Source organism: Myotis daubentonii, chromosome 2 (genome assembly GCF_963259705.1).
Source record: "Myotis daubentonii chromosome 2, mMyoDau2.1, whole genome shotgun sequence".
Lineage (NCBI taxonomy): Eukaryota > Metazoa > Chordata > Mammalia > Chiroptera > Vespertilionidae > Myotis > Myotis daubentonii.
Window position 1 is genome coordinate 50,202,673 of NC_081841.1, and position 18,578 is coordinate 50,221,250.

The 18,578-nt window shown below is 41.3% G+C and overlaps 1 protein-coding gene across 4 annotated transcripts in view; it reads left to right on the forward strand.

The window, feature by feature from the left end:
* SPATS2 (spermatogenesis associated serine rich 2) overlaps positions 1-18,578 on the forward strand; it is a 129,776-nt gene that overhangs the window by 101,497 nt on the left and 9,701 nt on the right. For all 4 annotated transcript variants that reach the window (XM_059682771.1, XM_059682774.1, XM_059682772.1 and 1 more), the window contains 2 exons: positions 5,509-5,567; positions 12,922-13,031. In XM_059682771.1, coding sequence (XP_059538754.1) covers positions 5,509-5,567; positions 12,922-13,031 — 169 coding nt within the window. The remainder of the gene's footprint in view (positions 1-5,508; positions 5,568-12,921; positions 13,032-18,578) is intronic.

The following is an 18,578-nucleotide window of genomic DNA, read 5'->3' on the forward strand; positions in this document are numbered from 1 at the left end:
GTCTGTGAAGCATTTTCCCATGCCTCATCTCATTTGATCCTCACAGGAGTCCTGGACTAGGTAGATAGGAGACTCGGTAGAATCCTATTTTCTTTTTATTAGCCTGAAAACGGAGATTTAGAAAGTTTAGAAACTTGACCTGACTGAAAAGAAATAAGAAATGGTGAACCTTGAAAATGATTTAGGTTTACTCACTGTGCAGAATATAGTCAAACACTGCTAGAGTTAAATATTTTACCCTTTGTTCTCCCTGCATGACCTATAATAATCTGCTTCATGTCGATATTTACTGCTGTGTTGCTGTCCATTACCTGAAAGAGAAGTTGAGGTGCTTCACTGGGCTGGAAAAAGTTTAGCTAAATCAGAAAGCAGGTCTAATTAAGCAAGTCTATTCTATCTACACTAATAAAAGAGAAAGATGCAAATTAACCATCACTCTGCCACTCCGCTACACCCACAAGCCATGCCCACCAGCCAATCAGGAGTGAGTATGCAAATTAACCCAACTAAGATGGCGGCGGCCATGGAGCTGGAGTGAGCAGGAGGCTTGGGTTGCCCCCAGCAATGGAGGAAGCCAAGCTTCCCGCCTGCCCTGGTCGGCCCTGGGCTGCGCTCAAGGTTACAAAGTTTCAATTATAGAAGATAAATAAATCCCAGAGACCTGCTTCCAGCCCGTCCTGGCCTCGGCTCAAGGAGGTGCTGAAAAAGAAAAAAGAAAAAAAGGAGAGGCTGGGAGCTTGGGTCACTGCGGGGCCGTGGCCAGCCTGAAAATGGCCATCAGCCCCTCACCCAGGCTGGCCACACCCCCGTGGGTTGAGGGTCCCCTCAAGGGCCTTGACCAGCCTGCAAACAGCCATCAGCCCCTCACCCAGGCTGGCCAGACACCCCAGGGGGACCCTCACCCTGATCTGGGACACCCTTCAAGGCAAACCAGCTGGCCCCCACCCTTGCACCAGGCCTCTATCCTATATAATAAAAGGGTAATATGCAAATTGACCCTAACAGCAGAAAGACTGGGAATGACTGGTCACTATGACACACACTGACCACCAGAGGGCAGACGCTCAATGCGGGAGCTGCCCCCTGGTTGTCAGTGCGCTCCCACAGCGGGGAGCTCTGCTCAGCCACAAGCCAGGCTGATGGCTGCCAGCACAGCGGTGGTGACGGGAGCCTCTCCTGTCTCCTCAGCAGCACTAAGGATGTCCAACTGCAGCTTAGGCCTGCTCCCTGCTGTCAAGTGGACATCCCCTGAGGGCTCCCGGGCTGCCAGAGGGATGTCTGACTGCCAGCTTAGGCCCAGTCTCCCAGGGAGCGGGCCTAAGCCAGCAGGTGGACATCCCCTGAGGGGATGAGGGACACCCCCCCCAGTGCACAAATTTTTGTGCACCAGGCCTCTAGTATATATATAAAAGGCTAAGTTGACTCACACATGCAGATACATATAAAGCTCCGATGCCAATCGCACGCATGTGTTTCAGTCTGTCATTGTCCACCATGAATTTGGTTGACAGTTCTAGTATAGAGAAAGGGCGAATAGCGATATTAAAATATTCTAATTAATTTCCTTTCAATGTGCACGAATTTGTGCACCAGGCCTCTAATAAGTAAATAAAAATCAGTAGAAAAATATCCTCGGGTGGGAGTTAAAATAAAAAAAAGATGGCAACATGGAAAAACAATAGAAGTACTTATTCCTTGTCAACATTTTTTGGCATAAAAATGCAAACTAATATTTTTAATCCTCACCTGTGGATATGTTTATTGATTCAAGAGAGAGAGAGAAATTGATTGGTTGCCTCTTGTATGCACCCTAATTGGAGACTGAACCTGCAACCTAGGTATGTGCCCTGACTGGGAATCGAACTCGTGACTTTTTGGTGTACAGGATAATACTCTAACCAACTGAGCCACCAGGCCAGGGCTAGAATTTTTTTTTAATGTTTTTGTTAATTTTTAAAGAGAGAGGAAGAAGGAAGAGGGATAGAGAGATAGAAACATTGATGAGAGAGTAACAGCATCATCCTGCCTCTTGAATGTCCCCTACTGGGGATTGAGCCTGCAATCCCAGCATGTGCCTTGACCGGAATTGAACCAGTAACCTCTTGGTTCATGGGTCGATGGTCAACCACTGAACCACACCAGCCGGGTTAAACTAATTTTTTTAATGGAGTGCTTGTATGGTTGTTCATATGCTGCCCTATAAATTTTTTATGATTGGCAATGAGTCAATAAAGCAACAAAGTTTATTTAAATGGATGCTTTTTCTCAGGGGGAAATAAAAGTACCATTGCAAAATACTAGCTCATAAATGCCACAAAACAGTCTGATAGTGATAGTGCAGATTATTTTTTTTCCTTGCTAAAAGCAAGGTCATGTTACAGTCTTCTTTTTTTTTCTTTTCTTTTTAAAAAAATATGTTTTATTGATTTTTTTACAGAGAGGAAGGGAGACAGAGAGGGATACAGAGTTAGAAACATCGATGAGAGAGAAACATTGATTCAGCTGCCGCTTGCACGCCCCCTACGGGGAATGTGCCCACAACCCAGGTACATGCCCTTGACCGGAATCGAACCTGGGACCCTTCAGTCCGCAGGCCGACACTCTATCTGCTGAGCCAAACCGGTCAGGGCTTCTTTTTTTTTTTTCTTTTAAATATATTTTTTTGTTTTTTTAGAGAGAGGAAGAGAGAGGGATAGAGAGTTAGAAACATCGATGAGAGAGAAACATCGATCAGCTGCCTCCTGCACACTCCCCACTGGGGATGTGCCTGCAACCAAGGTACATGCCCTTGACCAGAATCGAACCTGGGACCCTTGAGTCCGCAGGCCAACGCTGTATCCACTGAGCTAAACGGTTAGGGCCAGTCTTCTTTTTTTAAATATATTTTTTATTGATTTCAGAGAGGAAGGGAAAGGGAGAGAGAGATAGAAACATCAATGATGAGAGAGAATCATGGATCAGCTGCCTCCTGCACGGCCCCTATTGGGGATTGAGCCTGCAATCTGGGCACGTGCCCTGACCCAGAATGGAACCAAGACTTCCTGATTCATAGGTCAACGCTCAACCACTGAGCCACGCCTGCCTGGCATAGTCTACTTTTCTTTTCTTTTTTTAAAATATATTTTATTGATTTTTTACAGAGAGGAAGGGTGAGGGATAGAGAGTCAGAAACATCGATGAGAGAGAAACATCGATCAGCTGCCTCCTGCACAGCCCCCAGCTGGGGATGTGACTCCAACCAAGGCACATGCCCTTGACCGGAATCGAACCAGGGACCCTTCAGTCCACAGGCCAATGCTCTATTCACTAAGCCAAACCAGTTAGGGCAACTTTTCTTAATCAAGATTATTTTGAGCCCTAGCCAGTTTGGCTCAGAGGTTAGAGTGTCAGCCTGCAAACTGAAGGGTACCGGTTCGATTCTGGTCAAAGGCACATGCCTGGGTTGTGGGCCCGATACCCAGTAGGGGGCATGCAGGAGGCAGTCAATGATTTTCTCTCATCATTGATGTTTCCCTCCCTCTCCCTTCCTCTCTGAAATAAACAAAATAATGTATTTTTTAAAGATTATTATGGCCGAAACCGGTTTGGCTCAGTGGATAGAGCGTCGGCCTGCGGACTGAAAGGTCCCGGGTTTGATTCCGGTCAGGGGCATGTACCTGGGCTGCGGGCACATCCCCAGTGGGGAGTGTGCAGGAGGCAGCTGGTCGATGTTTCTCTCTCATCGATGTTTCTAACTCTCTATCTCTCTCACTTCCTCTCTGTAAAAAATCAATAAAATATATTAAAAAAAAAAAAAAACTTTAAAAAAAAAAGAAAAAGATTATTATGAATGTTATTAACATAATTACATAAATCACAAAAAGCTAACTTGTTTTCTGAAATCTTTTTTCCCCCCTAATATATTTTTATTGATTTCAGAGAGGAAGGGAGAGGGAGAGAGAGATAGAAACATTGATGAAAGAGAATCATGGACTGGCTGCCTCCTGCACACCCCCAGCTGGGAATTGAGCCCACAACCCCGGCATGTGCCCTTGACTGGAACTGAACTGTGGACCCTTCTGTCCCAGGCCAACACACTATCTTCTGAGCCAAACTGGCTACGGTGTTTGCTGAAGTCTTTTAATAAATAGTTTACAAGCTTTGTCAGAGATAAATTTGTCATTTGGTGAACATGGTGTCTGCATCTTATGGTGATTTAGTGACAGAGAGAAGTAATGTTAAACTCCAGGCCCGGCAGCTCCTGTCTCAGTTGTGCTTTTGTTTTGCCTTTTAGGTATTCCAAATGCTGCTAGAGTTCTTGGAGCAAAATATTGCCAAGGTTTGGGAAATGCTTTCCTAACAAAGTATTGCTACCCCACAATAGTTATATCTTTTCTCCAGTCTGGTGCTTTTGGATTAATATGCCAACCACATTTGTTCCATTACAAGTCTATTTATTAACATCATGCATATGATTATCAAACCTGTGTTCCTGGCACATCACTATAAAGGATTTTGCTCTTTGAGGAAAAGTCCCTGCCTTATAACTTTTTTGTATATTTCATACTGTAGTCTCCTTATTAACTACTTTGTGCTAACATAACTACATGCTGAGCTAAATTGAATTAGTGTGTGTGTGTGTGTGTGTGTGTGTATGTGTGTGTTTGGTTTTACAACAAGAAACAAGAGTAGAACTTTTATTGATCCTTTCATTCCCGTTCATAAGGAGAAATCATTCTGATTTCCAAATTTGAAGAAAGTTGGAACATTTCATGGTTGTGTAGATACTAAAATTTCTAGTATTTTTTCCCCACCACTAAGCAAAGTTGATATGGTAAGGGAATACCAGGACAGCCTACTTACTATCTGAGCTCTTCTATAAGGACATAGAAAAGCTATACATGCCAATTACATTTGCAATGGAGAAAGTGCTAATTGTCCATTTAATGTTCTTTTTCTGTAAAAAGACTACCAGAAAACTTAATTCCATATTTCCTGGATTACTAGTAAATGTTCACCAGAAACCTGCACACATGTGACTACCCTTCAATCTAAAGATTAAAGTGCCAGTAGAGACGAGTGCAACTGTGGCAAAATATTGAAGGTGTACAAACCCTAATCATGGATAAATTTACCATGCCTAGCAGGGATGCTGCCTGGCAAATGCATTAGAACCAAAGCTGTCCAACTCATGGACCAAAATATGTGAGCACATATATGGAAATTTGTAATTTCTATAAGGACTTTTTGCTTTTAGGACCATTTACCAAGAAATGTTTGATAGCTTGCTACTGCCATCTACTGGTGTGCTGTAATACATAGAAATAAAAGGGAATTCTGTTTCTTAGAATCCTTAAAATATTCTTTACTGAGGGTAACACAATTTCCTTACGGTTCATACAGTATTTACTTTGTAGTATGCTTTTAGTGAACAAACTCTGTAAGTCTTTCTCCACTATTACAATGTGCAATTTCTCTGTTTCGAATTTCTGATCAAACCTTTTTTCCCTCTTTGTCATCCGTTCTTAGTTTAATGGACCGAGAAGTGGCATTGCTGGCTGAAATGGACAAAGTGAAAGCTGAAGCAAGTAAGATTGATCTTTAATTAAAGCCATTACCAGTTAGTAGTCCTTCTTCTCAACCCCTATAGCTAAAGCTCAATAAATGTCAACACAATAGTTTATATATTTAAACAATTTTGAGCAGTTGTACTGCATTAGTGTATGAATTTTTTTCAGGCAAAATTTTATAAGAGCCTGTTTTTAAAATATTTCCAAATTTTAATATTTTGGATATAGAAATAAATGTATGAGAGACTTCATCATGGTGTCGTCTTCCACCACAGCATCAATTTTGGAAAGTAAAGTCTCCTGCAGGTGCCTGGAGTATTATTTTATTCTATTTTTCTCCAGTGATTGAAGATTTCCTTTGGCACAATCAGAGGAGACTTGCACGTTGCCTACAATTTAGTGTATACATTCATGTCGTTAGCTATCTCAGAACTTTTTTTCTCAGTTTATAGAACAGTCTTTACTCAGTGTCTAATCATTTGGGTAGAGGAAAATCGATGGATTGAAGGTTCAAGATACCTTGACTAGGGTTCCTTGAAAGCTTATAAAATAGATTCTGGGGGGGAGAAACCAAGATGGCAGCATAGGTAAACACCAGAGTTTGCTGCCTCGAACAACCACTTCAAAAATACAACTAAAAGACAGAACGGACATCATCCAGAACTACAGGAAGGGTGGCTGAGTTGAAATTCTACAATTAGAAGGAAAAAGAAAAGCATACCGAGACTCAGAGGAGGCGCAGTGCGGAAGTAAAATACTAAGGCACAGAGGCGCACATGGAGCGGGCTGGCAACTGAGGGCACGGTTGTCGTTTTCAATCGGGAGGGAGTCTCAGGCTCTGAGCTCCAGTTCTGGGTGAGTCTCTGGGGACCCAGACTCATACGGGAGAAGCGGGACTGTCTGGCATCAGTCGGAACTCGAGGGCAGCTTTCTCTTGGAGGGGCTTGCAGCGATTACCAGGACATTGAGAAGCAGAGCCTCTGAGAGCAGCCATAACTGCTAGCCCTGTCCTGTTGATCCCCTGGGACCCGCCCCACCCAAGCCCTGCAGGGAGGCTTTTGCTGGATAGCCTAAGGCAGAGGTTAGATTAGCACCTCCCTAGAGATCCAGGAGCCAGGAAACCCAGAGGTCAGAGTGGGACCATCTAGTTTGCAGCTCCGTGGAAACAAAAAGGACACACTCAGGGGGCAGACTCAGTGAGCACCAAAGCCCCATTGAAGCAAGTCTTGCCCCAGAGGGGTGTCTCCAGCACAGAAGTTCTCCCACTGCAGACACAGCTGATTCTCACAGACAATTGGCCCGGAGGTCAATTCCTCCCAGTGATACCTTCAACAATCAAGGCTTAACTACAACAAGACTGTGCACAAAGCCCACAAGGGGGTGCACCAAGAGTGTCCTCCTCAGGTAATTGGGGAGGCCGAACCACTGGGCCCTAAAGGACACTCAGCACAGAAAACCACTTTATCAACACAGGGAAGCATAAAAAATGCGATACAAAGAAAAAGGACACAAATGACAGAAATGGAGGAAAGCAAACTACTGGGTATAGAGTTCAAAACCACACTTTTAAGGTTTTTCAAGAATTTTCTAGAAACTGCTGATAAACTTAATGAGATCTACAAGAAATCTAATGAGACCCTCGAGGTTGTGATAAAGGACCAACTAGAAATTAAGCATACACTGACTGAAATAAAGAATATTATACAGATTCCCAGCAGCAGACTAGAGGATGGCAAGAATCAAGTCAAAGATTTGAAATACGAAGAAGCAAAAAACACCCAACCGGAAAAGCAAAATGAAAAAAGAATCCAAAAATACGAAGATAGTATAAGGAGCCTCTGGGACAGCTTCAAGTGTACCAACATGCGAATTATAGGGGTGCCAGAAGAAGAGAGAGAGAGCAAGATATTGAAAACCTATTTGAAGGAATAATGACAGAAAACTTCCCCTACCTGGTGAAAGAAATAGACTTACAAGTCCAGGAAGCGCAGAGAACCCCAAATAAGAGGAATCCAGAGAGGACCACACCAAGACACATCATTATTAAAATGCCAAGAGCAAAATACAAAGAGAGACTCTTAAAAGCAGCAAGAGAAAGTCAGTTACCTACAAGGGAGTATCCATATGACTGTCAGCTGATTTCTCAACAGAAACTTTGCAGGCCAGAAGGGAGTGGCAAGAAATATTCAAAGTGATGAATACCAAGAACCTACAACCAAGATTACTTTATCCAGCAAAGCTATCATTCAGAATTGAAGGTCAGATAAAGAGCTTCACAGATAAGGAAAAGCTAAAGGGGTTCATCACCACTAAACCAGTATTATATGAAATGCTGAAAGGTATCCTTTAAGAAGAGGAAGAAGAAGAAAAAGGTAAAGATACAAATTATGAACAACAAATACACATCTATCAACAAGTGAATCTGAAAATCAAGTGAATAATCTGATGAACAGAATGAACTGGTGATTATATAGAATCAGGGGCATAGAAAGGGAGTGGACTGACTATTCTTGGGTGGGGCAAGGAGTGAGGGAGATGCGGGAAGAGACTGGACAAAAATCATGCACCTACGGATGAGGACAGTGGGTGGGGAGTGAGGGAGGAGGGTGGAGTGGGAACTGGGTGGAGGGGGCTTATGGGGGGGAAAAAGAGGAACAAATATAATAATCTGAACAATAAAGATTTAATTAATAAAAAAATAGATTTCAGAGGAATAGAGTCTAACTTGGGTAATTTGTGGGGTTTTATACAGAAGAATCAGATACCTGTTTTTGGTAATTTCTGTAAGTGTAATTTAAAAATATACAGCTGTATGAAAGTCAACTGCAGCTTATACAGTGGCATTACTTTGGGGCTTTTCAGCAGCAGATTTAACTTTCATAATCAAATGACAAATTTGTAATTAAGAAGGTTGTTTCTTACCCTGGCCAGTTGCTCAATGGTTAGAGTTTGGCCCATGGACCAAAGGGTTATGAGTTTGATTCCTGGTCAAGGGCATGTATGTACTTCGATTTGCAGGCTCCCTAGCCCCGGTAGGGGCACATGCATGAAGCAACCAGTCAATATGTCTCTCTCATATTGATGTTTCTCTCTGTCTCTCTCCTCCCTCCCTTCCACTCTCTCTAGAAATCAATGGAAAAAATATCCTCGTGTGAGAATAAAAAATAAATAAAAATAATGTTTGGTTTTTTTAATATATTTTTATTGATTTCAGAGAGGAAGGGAGAGGGAGTGAGAGTTAGAGACTATCAATAATGAGAGAGAATCATCGATTAGCTGCCTCCTACACACCCCCCACTGGGGATTGAGCCCAAAACCCAGGTATGTGCCCTGACCAGGAATCAAACCGTGACCTCCTGGTTCATAGGTCGATGCTCAACCACTGAGCCATGCCTGTTGGGCAAAGGTTGTTTTAATCTGCTTTTAAACTGGTAAGAATGGAAATAGGTTAAGATGATGACTCACAATTAAATCATATGTGTCAGTGGTCATGGACCAGAGGAGGCAACTTTGAAGCACTGAGCTGAATTTAATTTTTATCCATTTTAACCTGAAAAGTTCAATATATAGCAGAGATGTTAGTCACTATTTTTCAGAGGTAAGATTTCATTTAAATTGAGTGATATATCCTGAAATTTCTAAATGTGACAGTTTTAGTTCATTAATAAGCCTGTGTTCTTTTTTTAAGATGAAGGTTCAGATAACATAAATCTAGTAAGAACACATAGTCCTTACTATTTGAAATAGAGAGGCTAATATAATTAATCCCCACCGCCCAGCTTCAACCAGTTACCAATTCATGAATCTTATTTTATCAAATTCAGAGCTATAGTTTTACTGAACTTCATCAATTTTATATCTGTGTCTCCTTTCTCCCATGCTAAAAATTCTGGTCCTCAGTGACACTAATGTAATTACTCATTTACCAATACTACCAATAAGGTACTGCTTTTTTAAAATACACTATATAGTTTTATTAATTCATATGTTCATAGTACTTTACAATTCAGAGTTTTTTTTACTGCTATATCATCTTCATGTAAACTTTATGAGATAGGGTTTCCTTTTCTTTTTTCCATTTCATAAGTGAAAAAACTAGTTATTTGGAAAAAATGTGACTTGTTCAAAGTCATATAATTAGGTTCTCTGAGTTAATCTGACATGTGTAAAAATCTTTACTCAACATGTTTTCTCCATTTTAGAATTCTAGAATCTGGAGCTGAGAAAAAGTGAATTTGATACAAATAGCAAGTTTTTATCTTTAGAGCCAGACCAATAGATCATTTGTAGCTGTTGGTCCTTGGTGTTTGTAGGCATGTTTCTACTTTATTGGGAAAGTATGTCCTTACAGATTAACCTGACATGGGTATGGGCAACCTGTGGGTGGCATATATGTGGCAAGCAGGTTAAGAAAACTTGCTAAAGTGGTTCAGCCTGCTGTAATACCTGATGTACCTCTTTGAAAATTCTATTTTTTCTAAGATAAATTTGGCTAATTCTCAATAGGTTACAGGATTCTGTGTATAACAGTTGGTAATTGAGTTTGATTACATGTTAACAGAGTGGCCTAAATGTGAGTTTATTTTTCTCTCGTGAAATGAAAGGTGATCCAGCGTTGAAGGGAATCTCCAAAATGACATGGGAGACCCAGCCTTCTCTATCCTTCTACCTCAGTGGTTCTCAATCTTCCTAATGCCGCGACCCTTTAATACAGTTCCTCATGTTGTGGTGACCCCCAACCATAAAATTATTTTCGTTGCTACTTCAAAACTGTAATTTTGCTACTGTTATGAATCGTAATGTAAATATCTGATATGCAGGATGTATTTTCATTGTTAAAAATTGAACATAATTAAAGCATAGTGATTAATCACAAAAACAATATGTAATTATATATGTTTTCTGATTGTCTTAGGCGACCCCTGTGAAAGGGTCATTCGACCCCCAAAGGGGTTGCGACCCACAGGTTGAGAACCACTGTTCTACCCAGACATTCTTAGTGTGTGTTTATGGTCAAAGAGGCTCCAGTCAAGAAAGGGCAAAATGTTACATGCTGCCTGAGACTTCTTTAAAGAGCTTTCCTGTGAACCTCGCCCTGTGAGTTCTGCTTAGATCTCAGTGGCCAGACTGTATCACATGACTGTCTTGTCTGTAGCAGGGTCAGGAAATACAGAATTTTGCCTAAATAGTTTCATACCCAACAATATTGGACTTCTGGCAGGAAGAACAGGAGAATGAATATGCAGTCATTAACAGTCTTTGCTATAGTCCATCCTCCAATATCTCTCTTTTTCCCCAAATGAGAATACACTCACCTCGTCATCTAGTTTTAGTATACTCAGCTGAAAGTTCAGGACTTCTGGGGAATTTCAGATCTTTTAACAGGTCTGGATATGGCACACTGCTGTGTGGAGCCCCATAAACTAAAACAAAAATTAAATGCCCCCTCCTCCAATATTATACTGATAGAGAAATAATTATAGTAAGAATTATAGTAAAAATTCCCATTTGGAAAAGCAGTAATCAAACCTTACTAGACAGGAATAGCAGAGTCCCTGCCCTGGTGGAAGAGAAATTTCCTTGGTTTATCTAGCAGCCCCAGCTTCTGCTTTCTAGAGGACTTTTTTTGCCCATGCCCTCTGTTGTCTCTGTTCTCTACTCTGAGAGGTTTTCGTTTGTTTGTTGTCCTTCTCAGTCATATTTGAGTTACACATCTGGGAGCATGCTAAAGATGTTTCTTAACAGGCTGTAAACAACCTAAATATCCATCATTAGGGAAACTTGATAAATTATTATGGCATATCCACATATCAGACTACTAAGTGGCTGTTAAACAGCAAGGGAGATCCAATGTATTAATAGGAATTGAACCTCACAATATATTAAATAAAAATAGCTTAAGGTAGCCCTAGCCGGTTTGGCTCAGTGGATAGAACATCAGCCTGCGGACTGAAGAGTCCCGGTTCAGTTCCGGTCAAGGGCACATGCCTGGGTTGTGGGCTCGATCCCCAGTAGGGAGCATGCAGGAGGCAGCCAATCAATGACTCTCTCTCCTCATTGATATTTCTATCTCTCCCTCCCTTCCTTTCTGAAATCAATTTTTAAAAATATCTTTAAAAAGTAGTTTCCCATGAACTATTTTTTAAAAAAATAGCTAAGGTAATGGGAGGACCATGTATATGATACACTCGCATGAGTGAGGAGAAGAAAAAAGGAAGAGAGATATATGTTATATATGCATAGAATATATTTGGAAGTATACAGAAGAAATAAACTGGTTTCCTCTGGGGAGGGGACCACAAAGTCAGAAGTAGGAGAGACACTTTAACTTTTCATTTCATGCTCTTTATTCTAGGTAAGTCTTTTTTAGCATGTGTGCATATTCTTTTTTAACTTATATGATTCTTTTAAAAGTTTTTTAAATTGATTTTATTTTTTTATTAAATCTTTATTGTTCAGATTATTACATTTGTTCCTCTTTTTTCCCCCCCATAACTCCCCTCCTTCCAGTTCCCACCCCACCCTCCGCCCTCACTCCCCACCCACTGTCCTCATCCATAGGTGCACGATTTTTGTCCAGTCTCTTCCCACATCTCCCACACCCCTTTCCCCCCCCCAAGAATAGTCAGTCCATTCCCTTTCTATGTCCCTGATTCTATTATAATCAACAGTTCATTCTGTTCATCAGATTATTTATTCACTTGATTCTTAGATTCACTTGTCGATAGATGCATATTTGTTGTTCATAATTTGTATCTTTACCTTTTTCTTCTTCTTCCTCTTCTTAAAGGATACCTTTCAGCATTTCATATAATACTGGTTTGGTGGTGATGAACTCCTTTAGCTTTTCCTTATCTGTGAAGCTCTTTATCTGACCTTCAATTCTGAACGATAGCTTTGCTGGATAAAGTAATCTTGGTTGTAGGTTCTTGGCATTAAATTGATTTTAAAGAGAGAGGAAGGGAGAGGAAGAGAAACATCAATGTGAGAACAAAACATCGAAAGGCCGCCTCCTGTATGACCCCCACCTGGGACTGAACCCACAACCTTGGCATGTGCCCTGACTGGGAACTGAACTGGCAACCTTTTGGTGCATGGGACAACACCCAACCAACTGAGCCATACCACCCAGGGCGTTAACTTATATTTCTTGATAAAAAATGTATTTTCCTGAGAAGGGGAAAAAGAGAAATGACAAATGATTTATGTGTCTTTTATTTCATGAAGTCTTTACCTGTAACTGCCTTTAGAGTCCTTCAAGAAGGTGGAAACTGGACCTTTGGCTCTCCAAATACATACAGCAAGGCCTGTATTTCCAGTTCTTTATCCTTTTGAGCCAGAACATAGAGTTATACTTCTTTTTCCTCTACAGTGGAAATTTTGCTCAGCCGACAAAAGAAAGCTGAACTTCTAAAGAAGATGACTGATGTGGCTGTTCGAATGTCAGAAGAGCAGTTGGTTGAGCTCAGAGCTGATATCAAGGTAAAACTTCCTTCTTCTATCTGCCTTTCTTCTTGCCCTCCGGGACTAAAGTAGCAAATCTCCATAATTCATGGCCATATCTAATATATTGAACTCATGGTCTTTCCTTTCAAAACCTGGCCCTCCTCCAGGTTCCCTTTCTCTGTAGTGATACTGTCATCTATCCAGTTTTCTAAGCTGGAAACTTTGGGAAACTTCTCCTTTCCAGCATGAAATCTATCAGCAGACCCTGTCCATTTGAATTCCTACTGAATCTCAGATCTGACCTTTTCTCTTCATCTCCACCACCACTGTCATGATCAAGTGACTATTATCTTTTGCTTGAACTGCTGTAATAGCCTCATAACTGATTCTATTCTATTCTCCCTCCCCATCCCTCCAAATCTGTTCCTCACACTGCAGTAACCTGCTTCAAATTTTCCATTTCGTTTATTTGTTTTGAAACATTGATATGAGAGAGACACATCAATTGGTTGCCTCCTGAACATGCTCCAACTGGGGCCTGGGATCAAACCTACAACCCAGATACATGCCTTGACCAGGAATTGAACCCTGTGACCCTTCAGTGCATGGGGCAAAGCTCTAACCATTGAGCCACGGACCAGGGCGCCATTGCTTTAGGATAAAGACTATAATCCTTAGCTCAGCCTGTAGGACTCTGTGCAGTTGGCTCTGCCAGCATCATCCTTTTACACCATGCCCCCTTTTTCTCACTTCCAGCCATATTAACTTTTCCTTTCTGCAGACACATCCTGCTCCTTCCTGCCGGAGGACTACTGCACATGCCGTTCATCTATCCAAAATACTCTTCCCTCCCTGCCACTCCCAGCACACAGTCACTTCTCATCCTTCCTGATTTTCTTCCTAGTTTGCGCCTTCATAGCAGTTATATTGCATGTACATTTGATTAATCTGTTATTCTCACTAGCTGGTGAACTTTACAATGGAAAAACTGCTGTCTCTCCAGTGCCTAGCATAGTACCTTGGCACATAATAGGTATTCAATAAATTTATGTATGTATGTATGTATGTATGTATTTTGTTCATCCCCACCTGAGGATATTTTTCCCATTGCTTTTTCAGAGAGAGTGGAAGAGAGAGGCAGGGAGGGAGGGAAAGAAGGAGAAAGAGAGAGAGAAACATCAATGAGAGAGAGACACATCGATTGGTTGCCTCCTGCATGCACCCTGACAGGGGGAGGGGCAGGGAGTGAACCCAAGACCCAGAATGTGTCCTTTTTTTTTTTTTTTAATTAAATCTTTATTGTTCAGATTATTACATTTGTTCCTCTTTCCCCCCATAACTCCCCTCCTCCCAGTTCCCGCCCCACCCTCCGCCCTCACTCCCCACCCACTGTCCTCATCCATAGGTGCACGATTTTTGTCCAGTCTCTTCCCACATCTCCCACACCCCTTTCCCCCCCAAGAATAGTCAGTCCATTCCCTTTCTATGTCCCTGATTCTATTATAATCAACAGTTCATTCTGTTCATCAGATTATTTATTCACTTGATTCTTAGATTCACTTGTTGATAGATGCATATTTGTTGTTCATAATGTGTATCTTTAGCTTTTTCTTCCTCTTCCTCTTCTTAAAGGATACCTTTCAGCATTTCATATAATCCTGGTTTGGTGGTGATGAACTCCTTTAGCTTTTCCTTATCTGTGAAGCTCTTTATCTGACCTTCAATTCTGAATGATAGCTTTGCTGGATAAAGTAATCTTGGTTGTAGGTTCTTGGTATTCATCACTTTGAATATTTCTTGCCATTCCCTTCTGGCCTGCAAAGTTTCTGTTGAGAAATCAGCTGACAGTCGTATGGGTATTCCCTTGTAGGTAACTCGGTTTCTTTCTCTTGCTGCTTTTAAGATTCTCTCTTTGTCTTTTGCTCTTGGCATTTTAATTATGATGTGTCTTGGTGTGGTCTTCTTTGGATTCCTTTTGTTTGGGGTTCTCCGCGCTTCTTGGACCTGTAAGTCCATTTCTTTCACCAGGTGGGGGAAGTTTTCTGTCATTATTTCTTCAAATAGGTTTTCAATATCTTGCTCTCTCTCATCTTCTGGCACCCCTATAATTCTGATGTTGGTACGCTTGAAGCTGTCCCAGAGGCTCCTTACACTATCCTCGCATTTTTGGATTCTTTTTTCATTTTGCTTTTCCGGTTGGATGTTTTTTGCTTCCTCGCATTTCAAATCATTGACTTGATTCTTGCGCTCCTCTGGTCTGCTGTCAGGTGTCTGTATAATATTCGTTATTTCAGTCCGTGTATGCTTAATTTCTAGTTGGTTCCCCAATATAAGATCGAGGGTCTCATTAGTTTTCTTGTAGATCTCATTAAGTTTATCGGCAGCTTCTAAACAGTTCTTGAGAGACCTTAAAAGTGTGGTTCTGAACTCTATATCTTCCTTTGACAATTTTGTCCTGTTTCTTTGTCTCCGCATTTTGTTATGCTTCCTTGGTGCACCCCCTAGTGGTCTTTGTTCGCAGTCTTATAGTTAAATCTTGATTGTTGTAGCTAATTCCAGGGAGGGTTTGACCTCCAGGCCAAGTGGCTATGAGAATCAGCTGTGTCAGCAGTGAGAGAACTTCTGTCCTCTAGGGAGGTGCTAATCTAGCCTTTGCCTGAGGCTATCCGGCAAATGCCTCTGTGCAGGGCTTGGGCGGGGCGGGTCGCACAGGATCAACAGGGTGGGCCGGAGAGAGCAGTTATGGCGGCTCTCAGTCCTGTCCCCAGGGGTTCTGCCTCTCTGAGTCCCAGCACCCGCTGCAAAGCTCGGAGAGAAAGCTGCACTCGCTCTGACCGAAGCCAGACAGTCCCGCTTCTCCCGTTTGAGTCTGGGTCCCTAAAGACTCGCCTGTATCTGGAGCTCAGAGTCTGCAACTTCCTCCCGATTGAAAACAACAACCGCGCCCTCCGCCGCCAGCCCGCTCCGCGCACTCCGCACCTCAGAATTTGACTTCAGCACTGCGCCTCCTCTGAGTGTCTGTGTGCGTTTCTCTTTCCTCCTAGTTGTAGGACTTCCACTCGGCCAGCGTTCCTGTGGTTCTGGGTGATGTCCCTTCCGTTTTTTGGTTTTACTTTTGAAGTAGTTGTTCAAAGCAGCAAACTCCGGCGTTAACCTATGCCGCCATCTTGGTTCTCCCAGAATGTGTCCTTGACTGGAAATCAAACCTGCAACCCTTTGGTGTGCAGGCTGATGCTCTAACCACTAAGCACACTGCCCATTAAATATGTTTTATTATTGATTTTAGAGAGAAAGGAAGAGAGAGAGAGATAGAAACATTGATGAGAGAGAAACATCAATCAGCTGCCTCCTGCACAGCCCCCACCGGGGATCAAGTCCACAACCTGTGCATGTGTCCTGACTGGGACTTGAACCTGTGACTTCTTGATGCGTGGATCAACATTCAACCACTGAGTCACACCAGTTGGACAGTGTTCAGTAAATATTTAAGTGGTTGGTCAATTCTGATTTTATAGAGAAAAATGAGCAATTTGAGATGTTAATTATAATCTGTAAAGATTATTTTTGTTTAACACATATTTTTTAAATTTTTAAATTTTATTTTTCAATTATAGTTGACATGCAATATTATTTTACTTTAGTTTTAGGTGTATAACATAGTGGCTGACAATCATATAATTTACAAGATGATCTCTCCCCCCCGCCCCATTTCAAGTACCCACCTGGCATTATACATAGTATGACAATATTATTGACTGTATTTCCTATGCTGTACTTTACATCCCCATGGCTATTTGGGGACTACCAATATGTACTCCTTAATCCCTTCACCTTTTTCATCCATAACCCCAACCACTCTCACCTCTCCCCTCTGCACTCTGGCAACCATCAGTTTGTTCTCTGTATCTATGTATCTATGAATCTGTTTCTGTTTTTGTTTTGTTTTTTGTTCATTTTATTCTTTAGATTCCACATGAAAGTGAAATCAGATGATACTTGTCTTTCTCTGTCTGACTTCTTTCACTTAGCATAATACCCTCTAGATCAGTGATGACGAACCTATGACACGCGTGTCAGAGGTGACACGCGAACTCATTTTTTTGGTTGATTTTTCTTTGTTAAATGGCATTTAAATATATAAAATAAATATCAAAAATATAAGTCTTCCATCAAAAAATTACTAGACTTAATACATGAATTTGGCAATGTAGGAGGATACAAAATTAACCCCAAGGAATCTAAGGCATTTCTATACACCAATAGTGAACTTACAGAAAGAGAGACTAAAAAAAAATCCCATTTACCATCGCACCAAAAAAATTAAGCTACCTAGGAATAAACTTAACTAAAGAGGTAAAAGACCTCTACTCAGAAAACTACAGGATGTTGAAAAAAGAGATAGAGGAAGACATAAACAGATGGAAGAACATACCGTGTCCATGGATTGGTAGAATCAACATTAAAATGTCCATACTACCCAAAGCAATCTATAAATTCAACGCACAATATAAATTCAATGGCATATTTCCCAGATCTAGAACGAACTCTCCAAAAATTCATCTGGAATAAAAAAAGACCCCGAATAGCTGCAGCAATCCTGAGAAAGAACAAAGTAGGTGGGATCTCAATACCAGATATCAAGCTGTATTACAAAGCCACTGTTCTCAAAACTGTCTGGTACTGGCACAAGAACAGACATATAGATCGATGGAATAGAATAGAGAGCCCAGAAATCGGCCCAAACCAATATGCTCAATTAATATTTGACAAAGGAGGCAAGAACATACAGTGGAGTCTCTTTAATAAATGGTGTTGGGAAAATTGGACAGATACATGCAAGAAAATGAAATTAGACCACCAACTTACACCATACACAAAAATAAACTCAAAATGGATAAAGGACTTAAATGTACGACGGGAAACCATAAAAATACTAGAAGAATCCATAGGCAACAAAATCTCAGACATATGCCAAAGCAATTTCTTCACTGATACAGCTCCTAGGGCACTTGAAACTAAAGAGAGAATGAACAAATGGGACTATATCAAAATAAAAAGCTTCTGCACAGCAAAAGAAACCATCAACAAAACAACAAGAAAGCCCACTGCGTGGGAAAACATATTTGCCAATGTCATATCTGATAAGGGCCTAATCTCCAAAATTTATAGGGAACTCATACAACTTAACAAAAGGAAGATAAACAATCCAATCAAAAAATGGGCAAAGGACCTAAATAGACACCTTTCAAAAGAGGACATTCAGAAAGCCAAGAGACATATGAAAACATGCTCAAAGTCATTAATCATCCGAGAGATGCAAATCAAAACAACAATGAGGTACCATCTCACACCTGTCAGACTGGCTATCATCAACAAATCAACAAACGACAAGGGCTGGAGAGGATGTGGAGAAAAAGGAACACTCGTGCACTGCTGGTGGGAATGCAGACTGATGCAGCCACTATGGAGACAGTATGGAGTTTCCTCAAAAAACTGAAAATGGAACTCCCATTTGACCCTGTGATCTGACTTCTGGGAATATATCCCAAGAAACCAGAAGCACCAGTCAGAAAGGATATATGC